Source organism: Bos javanicus, chromosome 10, assembly GCF_032452875.1.
Source record: "Bos javanicus breed banteng chromosome 10, ARS-OSU_banteng_1.0, whole genome shotgun sequence".
Taxonomy (NCBI): Eukaryota; Metazoa; Chordata; class Mammalia; order Artiodactyla; family Bovidae; genus Bos; species Bos javanicus.
In genome coordinates this window covers 3,416,036-3,437,723 of record NC_083877.1, presented here as the reverse complement: position 1 = coordinate 3,437,723, position 21,688 = coordinate 3,416,036, and the positions used below count along the sequence as shown (strand labels likewise).

The 21,688-nt window shown below is 39.6% G+C and overlaps 1 protein-coding gene across 6 annotated transcripts in view; it reads right to left on the bottom strand.

Moving 5' to 3' along the window:
• Positions 1-1,102: 1,102 nt before the first annotated feature.
• Positions 1,103-21,688, bottom strand: part of KCNN2 (potassium calcium-activated channel subfamily N member 2) — a 508,283-nt gene continuing 487,697 nt past the window's right edge. For 4 of the 6 annotated variants that reach the window (XM_061429915.1, XM_061429916.1, XM_061429917.1 and 1 more), the window contains 3 exons: positions 13,266-13,393; positions 6,978-7,047; positions 1,103-3,368 (listed from right to left, as the gene is read on the bottom strand). In XM_061429915.1, the coding sequence (XP_061285899.1) occupies positions 3,081-3,368; positions 6,978-7,047; positions 13,266-13,393 (486 nt within the window). In that variant the 3' untranslated portion in view covers positions 1,103-3,080. The remainder of the gene's footprint in view (positions 3,369-6,977; positions 7,048-13,265; positions 13,394-21,688) is intronic. The other 2 variants (XM_061429920.1, XM_061429919.1) reach the window with 2 other exon arrangements.

The following is a 21,688-nucleotide window of genomic DNA, read 5'->3' as shown; positions in this document are numbered from 1 at the left end:
AGAATTCATAACCTTTACTATGAGGTATTAAAAGTTTAAAAGATAGGCAATGGGATGTTTGATATTTGTTGCGTTATATTGGAAATAACATTTAAAAATACCTACCGTCATTTGTTAAGAAAGATGCTAGGATTTACAGAGCTCCACTGATATCTGTATCTTTTTATACTCACTTTGTAGATGAGAAAAAGGAGAAGAGGAGGCTCAGAAGGATTAAGGGTGCTTAAGTACACAGAACTAGCAAGAATTCAGTTCTAAACCCAGTTCTGACTTTTAACCTCCTCTTTCCATTTTTTCATTCTACTTCTCAAGACTGGGCAAAGTTGAATAACAGGGCTGTAAAACTTCATCTTTCAAGATTTGACTGCAACCCAACCAACAGATTTTTATCCCAATTTCCATATTGTTTTGGAATAGAATTATTTGATTATTGCAGATGCTTTGATGGAGAGTCTCTGGCAAAACAGTTGCCAGTGGAGGTGACATTAGGGAGAAAGCATATAAAATTTTCTAGATCTACTACCTGTTATGACTTTGGTTGATGATTTTTTAAGAGCATGGAATCTTCTTTCTAGTGGCTAACTCATGACATTGTGTATAAGTAGGGGAAATGAATAAAAGTATTGAGGAAGGTGGTGCTGTTGTAGTTCACAATGATCAGTGGTGGTTGTATGTTCTGCCATTGGCTGTAGAGAAGAGAGGCTAGGGCATGGTAGGTCGAAGTGTAACACATTCAGTTATCATTAGAAATTTGTGAAAACAAGAATGTAATCTAGAGCAAGTTATAGAGCTCACTAAAGACTAATCTAAGGTCTCCTCAGAGGATCTTGTTTCATGTTCAATGCCATGTGGGGGAAGGCTTGGTACCATCAGGTAGAGTTATGTTCATTCAACAGATCATTGACCACGAATTCTATGCAACAGATGGGTTCTTGCCTCCTCTTCCAAATTGTGGATGTTTGGTATTATTTAAAATACAGAAACAAAAGACCATACACTTTTGTTTAATGATGTCTGGTCTGTATATACTTTGCATAAACAGGAAAAGATGAATTAAATGACATCCTCCTTGAGGGACAATTAATGGAGCCAGTGAACAAACACCAGGCAATGAAATCTAAATTAAAACTCATTTCTCTGCTCTCTTCTTCAAAAAGAGGAACAGTATATTATTTTTGCCCTTGTCTTCTAGTATTCTGGGAAGGTGGTGCTAATTGATCAGTAAAGTGATAATTAAGCTTAATTATCTGCTATTATGGTTTTTAGTCACAGAGGTAGAGTAGATAAGAACTAACTGCAAGAATCACAAGAATTAATCATTTTTTCACAATTTCTCTCTTCCTTATATCCAGTGTTTATACCAAATACTTGATGTATTTTTGTATGTTACCCAAAATAAACTTTTATCTCATCCATGAAGTAGAAATCCTACTGGAGTAGGAATCTTAAGTTCATTTAACTCAGCAGTTTGTTCCTATAAGCAGTACTCTAATACTTTTACTTATTTGCAAGCCTTGTCTTCGTTCTACACTGAAATATATAAGGTGTGTGAAAGAGCTTTATTTTCAGTCACTCTGCTTGAGTAATAAATGGTAAGTGACTCTCACGCAGTCTGAAGGAATCATACTTTTACGTCCTTGATCTTGAATGGAAACATTTTAATTTTTGCATCAATTACGGAAGATAGTTATGAAAGTGATTTTATTCATTGAACTATGCAAGCTGATGAATATGTAGCTCTAGTTTTGTGTAAAGAAAAACACTTGGAGGCTATCTCATAGGGCAGACACCAAAGGGTGCTGTGTAGAATCAAGGGGGGGAGGGTAAAGGCAGACGTCTCTGAAAATGAAGGAGTCTTTTTTGGGTGTAAGCCAGCCCGAGAGGGCTGGTTTCAGAGTTGTCCAAGTGAAGCCTGATTTTTATCATGTTACCCCTGCCAGCTCTTCCTAGGCTCTAGAGACTACCAGGTTAAGGAAATCCAAACTACTTTTACCTCAAAGGTGGTTTTCCCAAACCCAGTGGATTTTTAGAGTAATTCTGGAAAGAGATGTATTTGCACCAACAAATATTGAGTTCCTTTTCACAGAAACTGATCTTAACAGCTGTGAAACCAAGCGTGCTAAAACTTTTGAAATTTAGCAGATGGCATTCACTTCCCGGTACCAAACATGTAACCACAGACCAAGAGTACAGACCGACCATTTGCTAGAGTTATGCTCATTTATGTTGATTATGCTATTAGAAGCTATGCAACCACAAATGTATATGAACATGTATGTATATAATGCAAACAGAGTGAACCATGGGCCTCTCATAATAAATCCATGGGGAAAGATGAAATAAGTAGTTTACATCTAAAATTCTGCATCATTAGTTGGTATACAGTGGTGTACCCTGATACTTTCTTCAAGCAAATTTTCTGATAAACTAGGAATAAAATAATTCTTGAAAGCATCGGTGTCCTAGTTCATATTATAGGTTTTGATGTAACAGTCTCACTTTCCACATAACTTGGAAACAAAATTAAATAGACATGACATGTGAACTCAAAGAATGGTAAGCTGGCTGGGTCAAACAGTTTTGACTATAATATTTCATAATGAGAGAAAATCTTAGTGACGAGGTATGGAGTAATTGAAAGACTTCTGCCTGGCCAAACTTTCGGAAATAAAAATGATCAAAGTGCGTTAGATGATAATCAATCATTTTACCTTGAAAATAATGTGAAAAGTAAGCCTTTAGAAATGTCGAGTGACCAAATGTGTGCAGAAATTAACTTTTTTTTTATTATATATCATATAATGTAGTAGTAAAGTCTGTTTGAAGTGCATGAATAAAAAGTTAGTGAAATTACAGGAGGAACAATCTATATAGCAATAATAGGTGCATTCCCTGTGCATCTGAAAGAAAAAAAAAGAGTTTTCACTCATTTTGGCCTAAAACTTAGTGTTCAGGTTCCCAGGATTCTGACATCAGAACCCGGATAACGCTGATTAGAACCATAGGGGCTTTACAATAAAAGCTAAAATATTGACCATATGATGGCAAAAAGTCTTATTTTGTGGTTAACTGATTCTCTTCTAGCTACTCTCTGATGAAGTTGGTGGCGCTGTAGAGGAGGACCGCCGCCTCCTGGACGAGGACCGGGACCGCTCAGCGTCGTAGGGGACGTGCTTGTCGTAGTCGTCCATCTGAGCCTCGAGGAAGTCTCTCTGCTGCTGCCTGATGGTTTGGCTTATGAGCCCAGGCAGGGCATGGATGCTACCAATCAAAGTCTCTAACTTCGTTTCCAGGGTAACGATCCTCTTCTCAAAGTCTTCACTTCTTTCATTTAAGTCGGAAATCATGTCATACATGATGTTCTGAGTCTAGAAAACAGGAGTGAGAAGAACAGAGAGACAAAGAATGAAGGTTTAATTACACTTGCCCTGGAAGCAGACTAGCCAGCTATCAGAGCTTGAGGGCTGGTCTCCTTTTTGCAACTTGCAATGCAACAGGGGTGTCAGCTAACTGAACACGTGACCTGGCCAAACAAATTTGGTGTGTTTGTTCAATGCCAGGGCTTAGAAAAGTAAGATCGTAGGAATTAATTTGATTCAGTTGCAGAAAATGGTGTGCAGGTATTGCTGGTGGTATGTCCAAGATTTTAAGTGGTGTGTGGAGAGACAAACATGTTTTGATTTTATATTTATGTATATATTTTAAGGGTTGTTAGAAAAGTTAGCATGTCAAATTCATTATGTAACATGTAATACTAATTAGGGTAAGTCTGATTGTTAAAAACAAGCTGATTTTAAAGAACAACATATAATATTGCAGATGGTATTGGTATATAGCAGACATTTTGACTGGAATATGAATGAAGCTTAGGACAAACTGATTTGATCGAGTAATTTAGTAACTTAAAGCAATTAAAAATGCCTAAATATCTTTTTGCTGCCTTATGTTCCAAATTATAGGCTCTCCTTTGAGTCAAATAGAATTTTTACAGATAACTAGCAATGGCACCCCACTCCGGTACTCTTGCCTGGAAAATCCCATGGATGGAGGAGCCTGGTGGGCTACAGTCCATGGGGTCGCTAAGAGTTGGAAACGACTGAGCGACTTCACTTTTACTTTTCACTTTCATGCATTGGAGAAGGAAATGGCAACCCACTCCAGTGTTCTTGCCTGGAGAATCCCAGGGACCGGGGGAGCCTAGTGGGCTGCTGTCTATGGGGTCGCACAGAGTCGGACATGACTGAAGTGACTTAGCAGCAGCAGCAGTGAGAAAATAAATGTTAGAGGAGATACTAAAGTTACCAATCCACCTTGTTAGCTATGGCTTAATTAGAACTAAGTGGTTTGAAATATGAAAATGTTTTCAGTGTCCTAGTGAACTTTGCAACTGGTTGTCCTGATCAGAGGGTATTCATAACTGACTCCCAGTTATAGTTCTGGAAATAGGGAGACAAGAGACAGGGAAAGAAGACTTCAGTGCTGACCAGCTCAGAACCAGAGAGGGAAGAAGGTGATCAAGAAAGGAAGGCTGGCGACATTAACCTTAACCCACTGCAGCCTTTCCCAAGCCTCAGACCTTTATGGCTAAGCCTGCTCTCCTATCATATTTCCCTCTATAATACGTGTTCTTATCCTGTTTAACAACCCCTTAGTGATGATAAATGAACTTACTGAATAAGGAAGTTACTGTTCAGAACACAGGCAAACCTTCCTGGGTTTGGCCAGGAAGACAGTTCATTAACTCTATGTTTACTATACAGTCTTGAGACTACGTGAGACTATTCATTCAGCAAATACTAATCTCTTTCTGTCATGGACAGTCTGCAATAATAATAAGCATGGCACTAAAGAAGTAACTGAAAGACACAGCATCTTGCCTCACAGATATATAATTTTACTTCAAGAGTATATTTATTATGTATAATAGTATATATTATAGTGAAACGATATATATTATTTTCAAGTGACCTCTTTTATTTTTTCATAAATATACCCAATTTCTTTTATCATTCGATCTAGGAGTGATAATAAGAACCTGCTCCTTCTTTGTTCACAATGTGTCCCACTGAGAACCACGGGTGTAAATATTAGTTGAGCACATCTTCAGGCCTCATATATATGTGCTGCCCAGCTTAAATGAACAATACATGATCTCCTAGGGGTTCACTTCAGTTCAGTCGCTCAGTCGTGTCCAACTCTTTGTGACCCCATGGACCGCAGCACGCCAGGCCTCCCTGTCCACCACCAACTCCCGGAGTTTACCCCACTGAGTCGGTGATGCCATCCAACCATCTCATCCTCTGTCATCCCCTTCTCCTCCTGCCTTCAATCTTTCCTAGCATCAGGAAAGATGCTAGGAATCAGTTTTTGACTTTTCAAAGGAGTCAGTTCTTTGCATCAGGTAGCCAAAGTAATGGAGTTTCAGCTTTAGCATCAGTCCTTCCAGTGAACACCCAGGACTGATTTCCTTTAGGATGGACTGGTTGGATCTCCTTGCAGTCCAAGGGACTCTCAAGAGTCTTCTCCAACACCACAGTTCACAAGCATCAATTCTTTGGCACTCAGCTATCTTTATAGTTCAACTCTCAAAACCATACATGACCACTTGAAAAACCATAGCCTTGATTAGACGGACCTTTGTTGGCAAAGTAATGTCTCTGCTTTTGAATATGCTGTCTAGATTGGTCATAACTTTCCTGTCAAGGAATAAGCGTCTTTTAATTTCATGGCTACAGTCAGCATCTGCAGTGATTTTAGAGCCCCCCAAAATAAAGTCTGACACTGTTTCCCCATCTATTTGGCATGAATAGATGTAAATCTTACTCCTAGGGGTAAGTCACTAAATACTTCACTTCTATTTGTAAGATATCAAATATTCCACTCTAACATATTTATACAGTATGTATTACTGATGGACAGGGAGGCCTGGTGTGCTGCAGTTCATGGGGTTGCAAAGAGTCAGACACAACTGAGCAAATGAACTGAACTGATATACACTAAAATGAATTTAATTAATGACTCTAGGACAAATAGGTATAATTTTTGAAGAATATGATGGGGCCCTTGTAAAGGACATAGTTGTTACAGCAAACAAAGAGCAGAACACAGGTCTGACTGAGAACTGCCTCTTTCAAAGCATTCATGTTAACAGGCTCAACACATACATAAATGTTGTTCTAATGCCTCCTTTAAAATTTAGAACATTGAAAGGAATGTCGTCATTGTTGAAAAATATTCATATTTTGAAGTACAGTTCACTTGAAAGGAACAACCAAAATAAACCAGATAAAACATCTAAATGCAATATAAGAATTGGGGACTATTAATGTACTTTTAAAAAGTAGTGTGAAGACATATAGATCAATGGAACAGGACAGAAAGCCAGTTGTTTAAAATAGGTAAAAAAAGATTTATTAATGAGTTATATTTAGCCTTGAAAGTGAAAGTCGCTCAGTCATGTCTGACTCTTTGCAACCCCATGGACTACCCAGTCCACGGAATTCTCCAGGCCAGAATACTGGAGTGGGCAGCCTTTCCCTTCTCCAGGGGATTGTCCCAACCAGGGACTGAACCCAGGTCTCCCACACTGCAGGCAGATTCTTTACCAGCTGAGCCAGAAGGGAAGCCCATTTAGCCTTGAACCTCATAGTAAAACCCAAGATCTGGCTCTGCTCTCATAGGGATGAGACTAAGCTATATATAAGCATCCCAAAGGTATTGTCTCATAGCTTATTTATATTTCTAACTGAACTTCAAATTCCTGTAAGCAGCGAAGCTTTTAGAATGTGTAAAGGGAAAGTGCACACTAAGCAAGAGTCTTAGAAGAATTCTTCTAAGCAGGGCCGTCACGTCGGTAAGTTCTGCCGGTTTGATTGGTTAAATGTCTTTGGAGGGGCCGCCTCCTGAAGTGGTACTGTTTTCTCTGCAGGGGTTAGCTCCAACGGGTGCGAATATGGGGGCTGAGACCCCAAGCTCACCTTCGCCAGGTCCACCAAGGTGTTCGCCTGGTCGTTCAGCTTCCTCTGCTCCATTTTTACACTCCTCAATCTAAAAGACAGAATCTGAAGTCAGAAAGTTTTTTTTTTTTTTTTTCTTTTCTGCGACTATCATAAGCCTTCCAAAGAGCATGCACAAAATTGACAAGAGCAAATAACTGCATGGATAATGCCTTGAATATTTGAGGGTAAAGTCCCAATTGGTTATGTATCTGGTACAATGAGAAGCATGCTTCCCCAACACCGCAAAAAGGAAGGGAGAGAGAAACAGATAAGGTGTCCTTAGGACAACTATTTACCAGGGAGTCAAAGTTGAATTGAGAAAGGCTCATAAGGATTTAACCATATGAGAAAAGCCAAAACATTCCTTAAAGCCCCAGTATCGTGACAAATAGACATAGGAAGAAATATGCAAAGCAACAGGAATTTTATCAGTGTTGGCGCATGAGCACCTTCCTATGTCTATGTGACTAGATACAGGTGTTAGCCCTGTTTAGTCTGAAATGGATTGGGTTAGGTATTTGAACCTGATGAAACACAGTGATAAGTGAGATTCTCATTAGCAACAAGAAAACTTTTATTCAACCAGCAGCAAGATAACTCAAAATACATAATTCTCTTATTCTTCATTGTATTTATTTCACTTGACTTTTACACTGCCACTGAATTTGAAGGGAAGCCAGACCATTTCCTTGGGAGAATTTCCCTTCATTTTTTTTATTGTAGATAAAAGTCACAGGACAATTCGAATGTCTGACAGATGGTATCTCTTCTACTTGTAAAGTTACTTTTAGAAACTTTTAAATAACATTGAGTATATCTGATTGACAGTCATAAAACCTTTTTTTTAAAATTCTGAATGAGTACTTACTATACTGTAACTGAGTGACAGTAATATTTCAACAAATATTTATTCAGTGCTCATTACCTAGCAAGAAATTAAGATTTTCCAACCAGAGAAAAGCAGTCTATTGCTCTTTAAGTCAACAATTCAAAGCCATGCTCCAAGAGAAGCAGGTCTCTGATATACTTTGTGAAAACCCATGCTAACCTTATTACTCTGGTGACAAGTCATTTTACAAAGTATAGTGTTAATGCTGGAGCATGTATTCTTGATTATTTCCCAATTTAAATGAAAGGTAATTGGCTAGAAGGGATACAAAAATTCACAGGGCAAGATTTTACTGCCAGGGAGATTTCTGTAACACATGTTCACGATGCTCAGTGATTTTTGTTCTGAAATATGGATCTTCAATATGCCACCAAATCTGTCCAGAGTGAAAAGATAGCTCCTCCTGCCAGTGAGCATTTAAGTGACACCTGCTTCCGACACGATCTTTACCAATCTCAAACAGGTTAAGGTCATATCTTGTGATTGTGACTATGTGTTTCTTTATTAGAAGACTTGGAACTAATTTAACTGGCTCCTTTTTATGCTATTATAGTAATGGAATATGTTTTAGTCTAAAAGAAATCTACAAACACATATTTAAATCTAATATGTTGTTGAGAAATGTTTCTCTCTAAGTACTTAAAAGGGTTGCAGTTCTTGATGTATGCCTTTTAAAAAGAGTAAAAAAAAAAAAAAAAAAAAAACCCAAACACAAGCAAACCAACTTCAAACAGGTGTGGGTCATTCTAGAGAAATGTATGAGTGTCAGACACAGACCCTGTGCTCCTTGGCCCTAACCTGACATTCAGTTTCTTTGCGTGTGAAAAGAAGAGTGTTAGACTGGGATTTTCTTTCTGAAGAGCTGGATTTATACCAATGGAGGTGTTCTAGATGACTAAGTGATACTCAAGCAAGACATTAAAGAACACTAAACCAGATGGAGAGAGAGTTATTCCCTTTAATTCTCTTCCAATTCTTGAATTATTATAAGAAAAATCTCCCGGGCTAGTCCTATCCTGTTTTTATCTTCTAACACCTGCTCTTCCCCCTCCTTTTTTTTTTTTTTTAAAGAGGGAGCAGAATCTCAGCTCAGAGCTCTCTGCAGGCAACAGCTTGTGGCTTGAGTTCAATACCAGTGGCTCAGTTGTCAACCAGTTTACCATTACCTCTCTCTCCTTGCTGGGAGTGACATATTTTTAAATCCATTTATGACAGGGATTTATATCAAGCTTTTTTTTTTCAAATTTAGGGAAGTCATAGCAGAGTTGGCACATGAATGACTCGAAGTTTGGGACCACCAGATGGGAAGTCTCCAGCATTGGGTCAGGACAGCACAGTTCTGAGCTCTGCAAGCCTGCTAGCAGGGCCAGTGCTGGGCCCCTGGCTGAGGCGGGTGCTTCCCCTTCCACACAGCATACTTCTCTTGGCTAACTCTATTGTGCCTCTGACAGTAGAATTTTGCCCATTTTATTTTCTGCTAATCTGGAAAGCTGATGTAGAGTAGCCTTGAACTTAAATCATCTTGCCGTGTTGCCGCTTAGACTGCCTGAAAAGTAGAATTGGTTCAAAAACCCTACGTAAGCTGCAGCTGCCAGAATAAAAGGTAACATGCAGATGTGTATTTTACTTCTCCCCCCACCCCAAAAGAAGAATAAGAAACATATGTTGATTTCTTCCTTGTGAACTTCACTTATCACAGGAAAATATCATGATTTCGGAACACATTTCCACAGCAGCAATCAGACTACTAAAATTCACAATAGAGGATCCGCTTGGATGCATGCAGCCGGCAGGAAATTCTGCAAATGCTGAAAGGAGCGGCTCACACAACTTACTTCCGCGCTCTATGTTTCATTTTGTTGAAATAAAAAGACAAAACAAAAGAAAAGAAACTGTAAAATATTCTGGAACAAAACAACACAGAGTGGAGTTCAGTGTGCACAGGGGGCTCGATTCGCTAGCTGGAAGGTCCTGTCAAGATTCTGCAGGATTTGGGCATATTGATCAAAGAGAAACACTATTCCATTACGTCACCACCCTTCTGCACTGCTCCTGTACTCCCCCACCTGGAAGCACACAGCTTCCTCCAGAACTAGAGTTCGGAAGGAAGAACTTGGATCAAGTTGTCTTGGCCTCTTTGAAACGTGACATTCAAGTAAAATAGGAGATGTTTTTGCCTAGTGTGAATAGGATATAGTTAAATGGATACTACTCTAAACAATAGGATTACACTTTTTTTGGAGGGGATACATCTTTTCCAAGTCGGGGCTATTGGGAAGCCTGGTTTTCTGAAAGGTGGGTAATCTAACTCTCTCTGTTATAGAAATTATTGGCTTTTTGGCTTTGAGACAAGTGCATGTTAATTGATGAGTCTCTAGCTGAGACGTAAGAATGAGAAGCTGTAAAGTTGATACCAGAGAAAGTGGTAAAAGTTACAGAAACAGAATGCTTCATGGCACTAAGTGATGATCCCCAAAGACAGACAGGGTCCTAAAAAGAGGACACAGGCCTGCAGAGTTAGGCATCCATCGGAGACTAGAAAGTCCTGCGTCCGGGAGAGAGGCCATGAGGCTTGGGAAAGAGAAGGAGAGCTGAGACAGAGGAGGCTGGTAGAGGGGACAGAGCTACTGCAAAGCTCTCAGGACAAATCAGAGGAGAGCAGAGGCCAGGAGAGCTCTAGTGAATGAATGGGTACATTTTCCCTCAACTGGCAAGGTCAGATTGCCCCCGCTGCTGATGGACAAGGCTGGGCAGTGAAGGCAGTAAAGGCCATGCCCGTAGGAATCGAGCCCTGTGTGCTTTCCTTTATGACTTCACTAAGTTCAAATGAAAGGTAATTATGCATAATTAGAATAATCTAGCCCCACCCAGCCCATCTACTTTTCACAAAGTTGTAAGGACCCTCCCACATCAAAGGAAACCCCATAGTCCCAAGACTAATTTACAAAACAATTTATCTTTGAGTTGCTTGAAGCTCATCTGCTTTAGAAGTACACACAGCTACAGAAGAAACAATGAGAAATGTCTGAAAGAAGCAGAAGAATCACCTGTGGCTTCCTCTGCCCAAAGGCAGCGTGCTGAAAGACACATGACACCTACACCATGAAACCCTTCACATCAGGTCAATACGTCTTGTGGCAGTATACCAATCGCTTAGGAACAGCTTTTATACTTAGTTTCCCCAAATATTTTTTTGCCTTTTTATTATAGGAATTTTCAAACCTATAGCAAAGTTGAAAAAAATTTTACAATGGATATCCCTAAGTTGTCCCCCAACGTTTTGAGTGTGAATGTATTCTGAGCTTAAGAGGTCTATGACAAACTTTTATAAATATATGAATAACCACCATTTATATATGGCTACAGAATTATGAGGAAAATTGTCAAAGCATTTATTTGTTTCAGTTCTATGAAAGTTTATCAATGCCATCAAAGGCAAGTGTCACATTTCATTATATACTGGAGACATGGTACACTAGCAGGAAGGGACACTAACACAATCCCAGAGGAAATGGGATGTGTGATTACTGAACCCAGAGACTGACCCACTGGCTCAATTCCACGTCACCTCTCATCCTTTCATCCCAGGACACTACAACTTCTCACAACCACAAAGGTAAGTTTTCTTTTTAATAGATCCGAACAAAATAGGTTAGTATCGAAACATTCAAGTACAAAGAAAGAACTCTCCGCAGTATGCCATGTGTACCTCTTGTATGAACGCTGAGGTTACTGTGTTGTATGGTTTGGGGGGGCATGTAGGAACGATCACTCTACCAGGAAAGTTTACCAGGTGACTCTTGAGGGGGAGGTGAAAGCTTAGCATCGCTCAGGGGACCCACTCTCTTAGGTCTAAACCTCAAGAAATCAAGATGTGTCGGTGAGCAGTCCAGGTGTGGTGCCTAGCTTTAAAGGTAGCTATGACTCGAGGAAGCAAGTTCCTGCTTGGGAGCTGGGTCTCATACAATGTTCCTCTCTTTCACTTTTCTTCTTCGCCCAGACTTGGAAAGAGTACTACCTTAACATTCTTTTCTTTGTAATGTGGAAAATGCATAGTTGTGTGTGTCCAGTCAAGTAACAGAGCTGAAGCAGAAATAAGGTCACTCTGGTGCTGGTGGCAGTGAGGGAAAGGACCCGTGTGGATTGCTAAGACGGCAGTGAAGACCAGCTACTCCGCCGCGTGTGCAGAACCTCCTATTTTAGAGCTTGGGTTCTTGGATTTTATTTTCATTAGGGAAGGGAGCAATTTCTGTAGAAATACATGTATGTCTATAGACATAGACACATTCCACATTTTCAGTGTTACCTCCTTAAAAAGGGCAGTGGATGGGCCGGTGGAAAGGTAGAGATGAATGCTTGGTGATTTCCCACAGAATGTAAGTGTAATATACATATGAATTAGCTAAATAAGTAAAATGAAAACTTCAACCTCAAAACTTCCTGTCTCTGTGCTAATTAGCTCTGAGAAAATACATCTCACTCTCTAATCTGGATACCTAGTATTTACCTACCTTTCCACGATTACCCTGGTAGGCTGCCTGAGAAAAGCCAGTTTTCTGACCCACTAATGTGATGCATCTGCCCTTCTCCATATGGAAATGGCATTAAGATCAAGGCTGCATAACATCACAGCTGACACCCACATAATGTACTTACGGTAACGATGCTGCCAGCCTGGGGGAGAAAGACCTGGTGCTTTCAAATTATCATGGAAACTTACTAGATAGAGATGTGTACTTTAAAGCCTATGATGGTATAACAATAAAATGGTATGAATGACTTAGACAAATTGAGTAACCGTGGCTTGGATAAAGTCTGAATAATGACAGAAGAGCGCAAGGCCTATAGGAACTCTAAAATCAATAATGAACACATAGCATATAGAAAATCCCCCAATCCTAATTAAAAACTAATTTAAAAATTCAAGTATTAAATCAATTGCATGTACTACCTTTATATAAAGATGTTAGCAGTATGTTAAAAAAATCCAAGTAGATCATAAAATGTTAAATTTCTTTCAAGGTTTTGTACTAGATACAAAATAAACATCTTAGAGCAAACTGTATGAATAAATAAATGTAAAAATAAGATTTTAACTGAAATTATTCCTTCTATTTAAAAAGAGAAACTGAATAGACACTTTAATTAATATATTATGTGGCTATTCTCCCAATAATAAATGATTTTTCATCATAAAATGAACTGACAAATGAAATTCTAAGAAAATTTATGGAATTATTAAAATGCCAAAAAATGTCTTCTGGGAACAAACATGATAATGTTCTCTTTTTCACTCTCGCATGAAAGAAGAATAAGTAGGTGCAAGAATTAAAAACCAGAGATACCAATGCAGAATGAAAGTGAAGAATGGTACTTACTGATGAATAGCTTGCAAGAATTTCCGTTGATGTTTTCTGACTTTTGCATGATCTATCTTTTTTACTAGCTTTGTATTTTTGTAAATTAGCCATGTTTCCCTGAGTACATTGGCAGCTGCATTTTTCACCTGTTAGGAAAACAAACAAACACAGCTGGTGATAAGTTCCAGAGCAGAATCCTTTGCAACTTGGTTGGGGGTCTACTCTTCAGCCTGATGATCATGGTAAGCTCTAGCTCTGCTTAGTAACTCAAATTGTTTTCTTGAATCTGTGCATTTTGAAAAGTACCTACACCTGTCTGGGAACACTTACCTTGAAATATGAGGGGCTACTGATCTCTTTTTTGGGCTAACCTCTTCCTTGAGGAATCTTTCATTCACCACTTAAAGAAAAAAAAAAAAGAAGAATCTACTGTTTTCTTCACCTTGTACTGCAATTGTTCTCTCCATGTTCTTCATTTCCCTGGAGAAAGGCAAGATGCCAGAAGGCCAAGGTTAACCTTGTCCTTTGCAGCTTGTTCAGCATTTCTGGCTGTGCTCTACAGGAAGGGCATGTTCCCACTGCTGAATGTACAAGGAGACCCAGTCATCCAGCCTCCCAGCGTGACTCAGCAAATGGCATGCTTGTTAGCACACTTTAATCAACTGACAGAGTCTATGTTGTCAAGATTTTGTTGGTAATTTAAATACACTGTGTTTCACATGGTCAGGACAAACGTAAAGGATGTTAGTGACACTGCCAAAACCTATTGCAGCTGATGGAAAGTGTGAATACTTCCTAGTGAGGCTTCAATCACTTGCTTTCTTGATTCATCTTTAAAAATCCCTGCAAGTCCTCCTTCTTGTTCATAAGACAAGAACTGATGACCCGGAACTTTCCATTGTGCTTGTTATAAGCTACTTATTCTGAGGTTGATCCATTTAATTCTTTTGAATGGTAGATAAAGTTAAGTTCTCACAAGGAGAACTGCAGGCTAAAGGGGGACTGGGTGGAGGAAGACAACTTTTTAAAGATGAAATAATATCATTTGCAGCACCATGGGTGGGCCTAGAGATTGTCATTCTGAGTGAAATAAATCAGACAGAGAAGCAGAAGCATTGTATGGCATCCCTTATACCTGAACTAAAAACACATGATACAAATGAACTTATTTCTAGAACAGACTCAAAGACAGAGAACACACTTATGGTTGCCAGGAGGAAAGATTGGGGGAATGAATAGTTAGGGAGCTTGGGACGGACAGGTATACACTAGATATTTAAAGTGGATAACCAACAAGGGCCAACTCTATAGCACAGGGAACTCTGCTCAGTGTCATGTGACAGCCTGAAATGGAGGGGAGTTTGTGGGAGAATGGATACATGTATAGGGATACACATACAATGTATATGTATGGTTGAATCCCTTTGCGGTCCACCTGAAATTATCATAACATTGTTAACTGGCTATACTGCAATATGAAACAAAAAGTTTTTTTTTTTTTTTTTAAGGAAGTGTCCTGGGGAAAGACAGAACAATGAACTGGGCTTCAGAAACAGATTTTAAGTCCCTGACTTTGGACCAACCAAGTCAGGTCAAGGAGGTTAGCTAACCTTGTAGAACTTGAGTTTTTTCTAACATGAGAAGGTTAAAGAGAATTATTGTCAGTCCTTTTCAGCACTTAGAATTACAATAAGAGAGAGTATTATAATTTACCAAAACTATGGCCCAAGTAGGCATGTGTATTTTTCCACTTTAGCAGAAAAAGCATCGGCCTTGGTGGCTGATGGTGAATCCTTTTTCTTAGTGCTGAAATGCTTTCTTTTTGAATGAAACTGTACTGCTAGAACCCACTTTAAGAAAATGGCTGGTATCTTAAGACTGCTTTTAGTTGTGACTGCCTTTGGATATTCATTAGACTCTTCATAGGGAACATTCTCCAACCAACAGAAAAATGACTGAAACATGGGATGCCGAACACCTGCAGTGCATGTAAGTGACATCACCACCACCCACAGTGAAGTGAAAAGGTGCTCCAGTTAACGCTTGGATCTTCCCTCTTATGCAAACACATTTCTCTTCCTCAAAGAGGTAGGAGTCTGTTCAGAAGGCTCTTCCATCTGACACTGACATCCTTTGTAAAGGTAAGAAATTGAATATAGTGTAAGTTGCTCAGGTTGGAGGACCCGGCTTTTGTTTAATTTTTATTTGGAGTATAGTTGATTAACAATAATGTGTTAGTTACAGGTGTACAGCAAAGCGATTCAGTTATACCCATACAAGTGCCCATTATTTTTCAAATTATTTTCCCATTTGTTTTGTTACAGAATATTGAACGGAATTTCCTGAGCTATAGAGTAGGCCCTGGTCGGTTATTTATTGGAAACACAGCTGTGTGTACACGACAATCCTAAATCCCCAGTCTATCCCTCCTCATCCACCCTTTCTCCCTGATCACCATAAGTTCATTCTGTGTGTTCCTGTTCTGTAAATAAGTTCATTTGTATCATGTTTTTAGATTCTGCATATAAGCAATATCATATGATATTTGTCTGATTTACTTCGCTTAGTATGATAATCTCCAGGTCCATCCATGGTGCTGCAAATGGCATTATTTCATTCCTTTTATGGCTGAGTAGTCTTACTCCTTGGAAGGAAAGTTATGACCAACCTAGACAGCATATTAAAAAGCAGAGACATTACTTTGCCAACAAAGGTCCATCTAGTCAAGGCTATCCTTTTTCCAGTGGTCATGTATGGATATGAGAGTTGGACTGTGAAGAAAGCTGAGCACTGAAGAATTGATGCTTTTGAACTGTGGTGTTGGAGAAGACTCTTGAGAGTCCCTTGGACTGCAAGGAGATCCAACCAGTCCATTCTAAGGGAGATCAGTCCCGGGTGTTCTTTGGAAGGAATGATGCTAAAGCTGAAACTCCAGTACTTTGGCCACCTCATGCAAAGAGTTGACTCACTGGATAAACTCGGATGCTGGGAGGGATTGGGGACTGGAGGAGAAGGAGAAGGGCTGGATGGCATCACCTACTCGATGGACGTGAGTTTGAATGAACTCCAGGAGTTGGTGATGGACAGGGAGGCCTGGCGTGCTTCAGTTCATGGAGTCGCAAAGAGTCGGACATGACTGAGTGACTGAACTGAACTGAATATCCCATTGTATATACGTACCACACTGAGGTTGGTTCCACATCTTGGCTATTGTAAACAATGAACGCTGGGTGCACGTATCCTTTCGAATCATGGTTTTCTCTGGATATAAAACCAGGAGTAGAATTTCTGGATCGTATGTAGCTCTGTTTTTAGTTTTGAAAGGAACTTCCATACTGCTCTCCATAGTGGTTGTACCAATTTACATTCCCATCAACAGGGTAGGAGGGTTTCCTTTTCTGCACACTCTCTCTAGTGTTTATTGTTTGGAGACTCTTTGATGATGGCCATTCTGACTGGTATGAGATGATACCTCATTGTAGTTTTGATTTGCATTTCTCTAATACTTAGTGATGTCGAGCATCTTTTCATGTATATCTTGGCCATCTGTATGTCTTCCATGGAGAAATATCTATTTAGGTCTTTTGCTCATTTTTTTGGTTTGATTGTTTTTGATATAGAGACACATGAGCTGTTTGTAAATTTTGTTAAGAATATTATCATTTCATTCTTTCACATGGAGCTGTCCAGTTTCCTGGCACCACTTACTGAAGAGACTGTCTTTTCTCCATTGTATAGTCTTGCTTCCTTTGTCATAGATTAAGTGACCAGAGGGGTGTGGGTTTATTTCTGGGCCTTCCATCCTGTTCCATTGATCTATATTTCTGTTTTGATGACTTCAGCTTTGAAGGAGGACCTTGTTTTTAAAGAGTGGAGAGGGAAGTGACTGACCAGCACTGCCTGGGGTTGGGACAGGCCCTTCTCCACTTAGCAAGGAGGAGGGCTGTTTACTGGAGGTGTCAGCTCTCTGAGCAGCTATACTGCCTGGAAGACTGGTAAGGGATCTGATACATCCTCCCTTCCTGGTTTTATCAGCTCAAGACGAACACAGACTGGCGAGGCAGCGAGAAAACTGGGTAAGCAGTACTGAGAAAAAACATGTTGAACACAGGAGTGTTTGGAACAGAACATAGCAACCAATTTTGGTTTGGATTCTCATCTACAAAGAGCAAATGTCAAATTGGTTAAGTCCATAAAATTTTCAAAAATGATCCAATGCTCGTCCTTAATGTATTTTAAAAGGTTTTTTGAGATGGTAGAGGAATGACTGGAGGGGAGTAGAGACGAGTTATATGTGAGAGTTCTGACAGAACACTTGCTCCTTGGAAGGAAAGCTATGACAAACCTAGACAGCATATTAAAAATCAGAGACACCACTTTGCTGACAAAGGTCTGTATAGTCAAAGCTATGGTTTTCCCAGTAGTCATGTACAGATGTGAGAGCTGGACCATGAAGAAGGCTGAATGCCAAACAACTGATGCTTTCAAACTTGTGGTGTTGTAGAAGACTCTTGAGAGTCGCTTGGACAGCAAGGAGATCAAACCAGTCAATTCTAAAGGAAATCAACCCTGAATACTCATTGGAAGGACTGATGCTGAAGCTCCAATACTTTGGCCACCTGATATGAAGAGCAAACTTACTGGAAAAGACCCTGATTCTAGGAAAGATTGATGGCAGGAGAAGAGGGTGACAGAGGATGAGATGGTTGGATGGCATCATGGACTCAGTGGACAGAGACAGTGAAGGACAGGGAAGCCTGGCATGCTGCAGTCCATGGGGTTGCAAAGAGTCAGGCACAACTCAGTGGCTGAACAACAACAACAAAGAAATTTATACTACTAAAAGTATTGGGGTGCCCAAAAAGTTAGTTCAGGTTTTTCTGTAAGATGTTATGGACAAACCCAAATGAACTTTTTGGCCAACCCAATAGTAATAGTCTCCAGATGACTCCAACCCACTTCACAGGTATAAAGGACATGACATATTACTTTATAATTACTGATGAATCAGCAACATATTAAAGTCATAGTTACTAAGGTAAAATATATTTTTAAGTGAAACAATACTTTATAAACCACAAAACCTCTTATAGCTGATTGGCTTTTAACTGAATATCTGCTTTGTTCAATCCTACAAGATACATAGAGCATTATATAACAGACTACTTTGCTTATAGATTTCCTTTGATTTTTACTACTTTCTTTTTCAACTTGTATATAAGTTATATATATAAATATATTTCTGTCTTTTTCTCTTTTTCTTCCTCTTGCTTCTTCCTTTAGGGGCTTTTATGAGTGTCTTCCAAAATTCAAGGGGAAGGAACATAATCTGCTTTAAGAAGCAGAAGGGCTTCTTAACTCTCCTTCTGATATTTACGGTAAACTGTTGCTCCATATGCTATGGGTGATACCTCCAGGATGCCCACAGAGAAACAAAGGTCACTAAATCTGTGCAGCTTAGCAGGACGTGTGCTTTGTGCCCCTGCAGCAGCAGAGATGGATGTGCTTAGGGCCCCAACCTTTCTCACCAGCCTGGTCCTTCTTTAGACCAGGTACCTGGGGCAGGGTGAATGGAGCAGGGCAAGGGCTCCATGCATTTGTATTTCGACCCACTAGGATATGTAGCCAAGCATGACATAAAAGCTATACAAAGTAAATCCTCTCGAATTTCTGTTCACTTGTTGAGAGACCTGCTGCAAGAGACAAAATTATATAACTGCATAATAGTGTTCTTATTATGGATCTGATTGAGAATTCTTAACAGGATTGGAAACACCCACTGTGGACATTAATATGTATAATTATCCTTCATGGTACATCTAGCGACTTGAAAAATTATGTCTGGGCTCTCAGAATTGCTTGTTTTCAAGTTTCTTTCCAAAACGTAAGTAACCAGAGGGCCAAACGCCAAGATTTCCTCTTGGTTCAGACCTGAATGTACAGTAATAGTGATATATTTCCCAAAGCTTTAGCACAGTAAACAGACTGTCTCTGTAAGGTGATTTGCTAGATATCTGTTAAATAGCTGGTCCTGTCTCACTAAGCCTAGTGATAAGTTATCGCTATTATGCTTTCTTTTTGAAATTCTTAGAATATTCTGGTTACATGGGCCACCGGCCATTTTTGAATTGCAGTGTGTCGTGTAAATGGTTGTAACTACACAGGACAGTCCTCTGAATGTTAGTGCCCAGTGAACTGTGTGTTCTACTTTCAAACATTGCATTTTGTGTGATGAATGTCATCCCACAGAGGTAAGATTTCTATATAAAATTGTTCCTCAAACTTTGTGCATGGGGAATAATTTTTCATGGAAATTGTTAAGATACACAATGGAAGACTTGGAAGGTTACATTTTTTCCTGCAAGAGTAATCTATCTTTTAACATTCATATTGCTTTTTCTTTAGGGTCATATTAAGATTTCAAAATGTTGTGACCATTATTACTCCTGTTGACCATCAGGAGTGCTTCAGGGAATGGTTGTAGTTTTCTCTAGCAATAAGGAGCACCCTTGAATTTGTCTTTTGAATCTGTCATGTTAGTAACTATGTATGGCTTTTAGGCCCTTCTTTATTAAAAATTATAAATGGGCACTTAAAAATTCCATAAATAACTAAATGGAAAGGAATCAATTCCATTCATTGATAACTATGACAAATGACATTCATTGATAACTATATAAAATAATGCAGAGAGAACCACAAAAAAGGCTATTGTTTTCATATATTGTATTGAGTATAGTAATGGAATGGCTCTCATAAACTGGAAATTTATGTTTGATTCTAATGCCATCTTAACATTTGCTCTTGTGCGTAGTGACATTTTGCCTATAAAAATAGATCTGTCAGCAAGCCTGCTTGAGTGTCTTTTTCAGACCTATTAAAGACTCTGGTCACAAGAAATATTGCAAAGTAGCTTCACTTTTAAGAAATAGTGAGATAATAGAATTAAAGCATCATAATCATGATGTGTGTGTGCTTAGCCACTCATTTGTGTCTGACTCCTTGAGACCCATGGACTGTAGCCCGCCAGGCTCATCTGCCTTTGGGGATTCTCCAGGCAAGAACACTGGAGTGGGTTACCATGCCCTTTTCCAGAGCACCTTCCCAACCCAGGGATCAAACTCAGGTCTCCTGCATTCTGGGCAGATTCTTTACTGTCTGAGCCATCAGGGAAGCCCAATAACCATGATACAGAATGTGAATTTTGAAAGTAGAACAGTACTTCTTACTGAAAAAGCTTTCTACAAACAATATGACTCTGAATTCAACATTGTTGTAGTTTGGTCTCTAAGTTGTGTCTGACTCTTTTGTGACCCCACGGACTAGAGTCTACCAGGCTCCTATGTCCATGGGATTTCGCAGGCGAGAATACTGGAATGGGTTGCCATTTCTTTCTCCATAATTCAACACTATCGATAGGGAATTTATCAAATGTATATAAGAACTTACAACAGAAAAGCAGTAACATCAGAAAACTTGATCAGTTTGGGGAAATCAGTCCTAGTCATTAAAACTAAAGGAAGGCCACTTAGCTCTCAGATCTAGATCCTTAAAGGAGACCCAAGTGCAACATTAATGAGAATACAAGTCTTTTTTTTTTTTTTTTTTGCCAAGCAGGAAGAGACACAACTTTCATCTGATTTGCTGAAGGAAGAGCATTATGAAAGTTTAAAATTCTCTGATCCCTGGAATACAGCTGCTGCTGCTGCTGCTAAGTCGCTTCAGTCGTGTCCGACTCTGTGCGACCCCATAGACGGCAGCTCACCAGGCTCCCTCTTCCCTGGGATTCTCCAGGCAAGAACACTGGAGTGGGTTGCCATTTCCTTCTCCAATGCAGGAAAGTGAAAAGTGAAAGTGAAGTCGCTCAGTCCTTCAGAACCCCAACAATATTAGACTTATGTGGTCCCTTTTTATACTTCAGTAAATACCAAGGTTTCCCAATTATTTCCTGACTGACCTAAAGTTAGGAAAAGTTTAGACTCCATGTGAAAAAATAGAACTGACTTCAAGAATGCTTTCACTTTAAACCATGTCATTTCAGCTTCCGATGTCAAAGTAAAACTATTATTGCCCAACAGTGATAGCAAACAAGAGCTCCGGACAAGACTCAGAGTAGAAGGATCCGCGCTTACTTCCTCTCACAAAAACACCAAAATCACAACTAACTGCTGAACAACCATCAGCAAACAAGGACTAGAACCTACCAAAAAAGACATGCTCCTTCCAAAGGAAGAAGCCACAACGGAATGGCAGGAGGGGCTCGTTGGTGATTCAGTCCAGTCCCATACCCCACAGGTAGGCAACCCTCACACTGAAGAATAATTATATCACAGGATTCTCTCCCTCTGTTCTCCCACAGGAGTGAAGGTCTGAACCCACGTAGGGTTCCCCAGACTAGGGGACTGGCATCAGGAGGAGACCCTAGAGCATGTATAACTAAA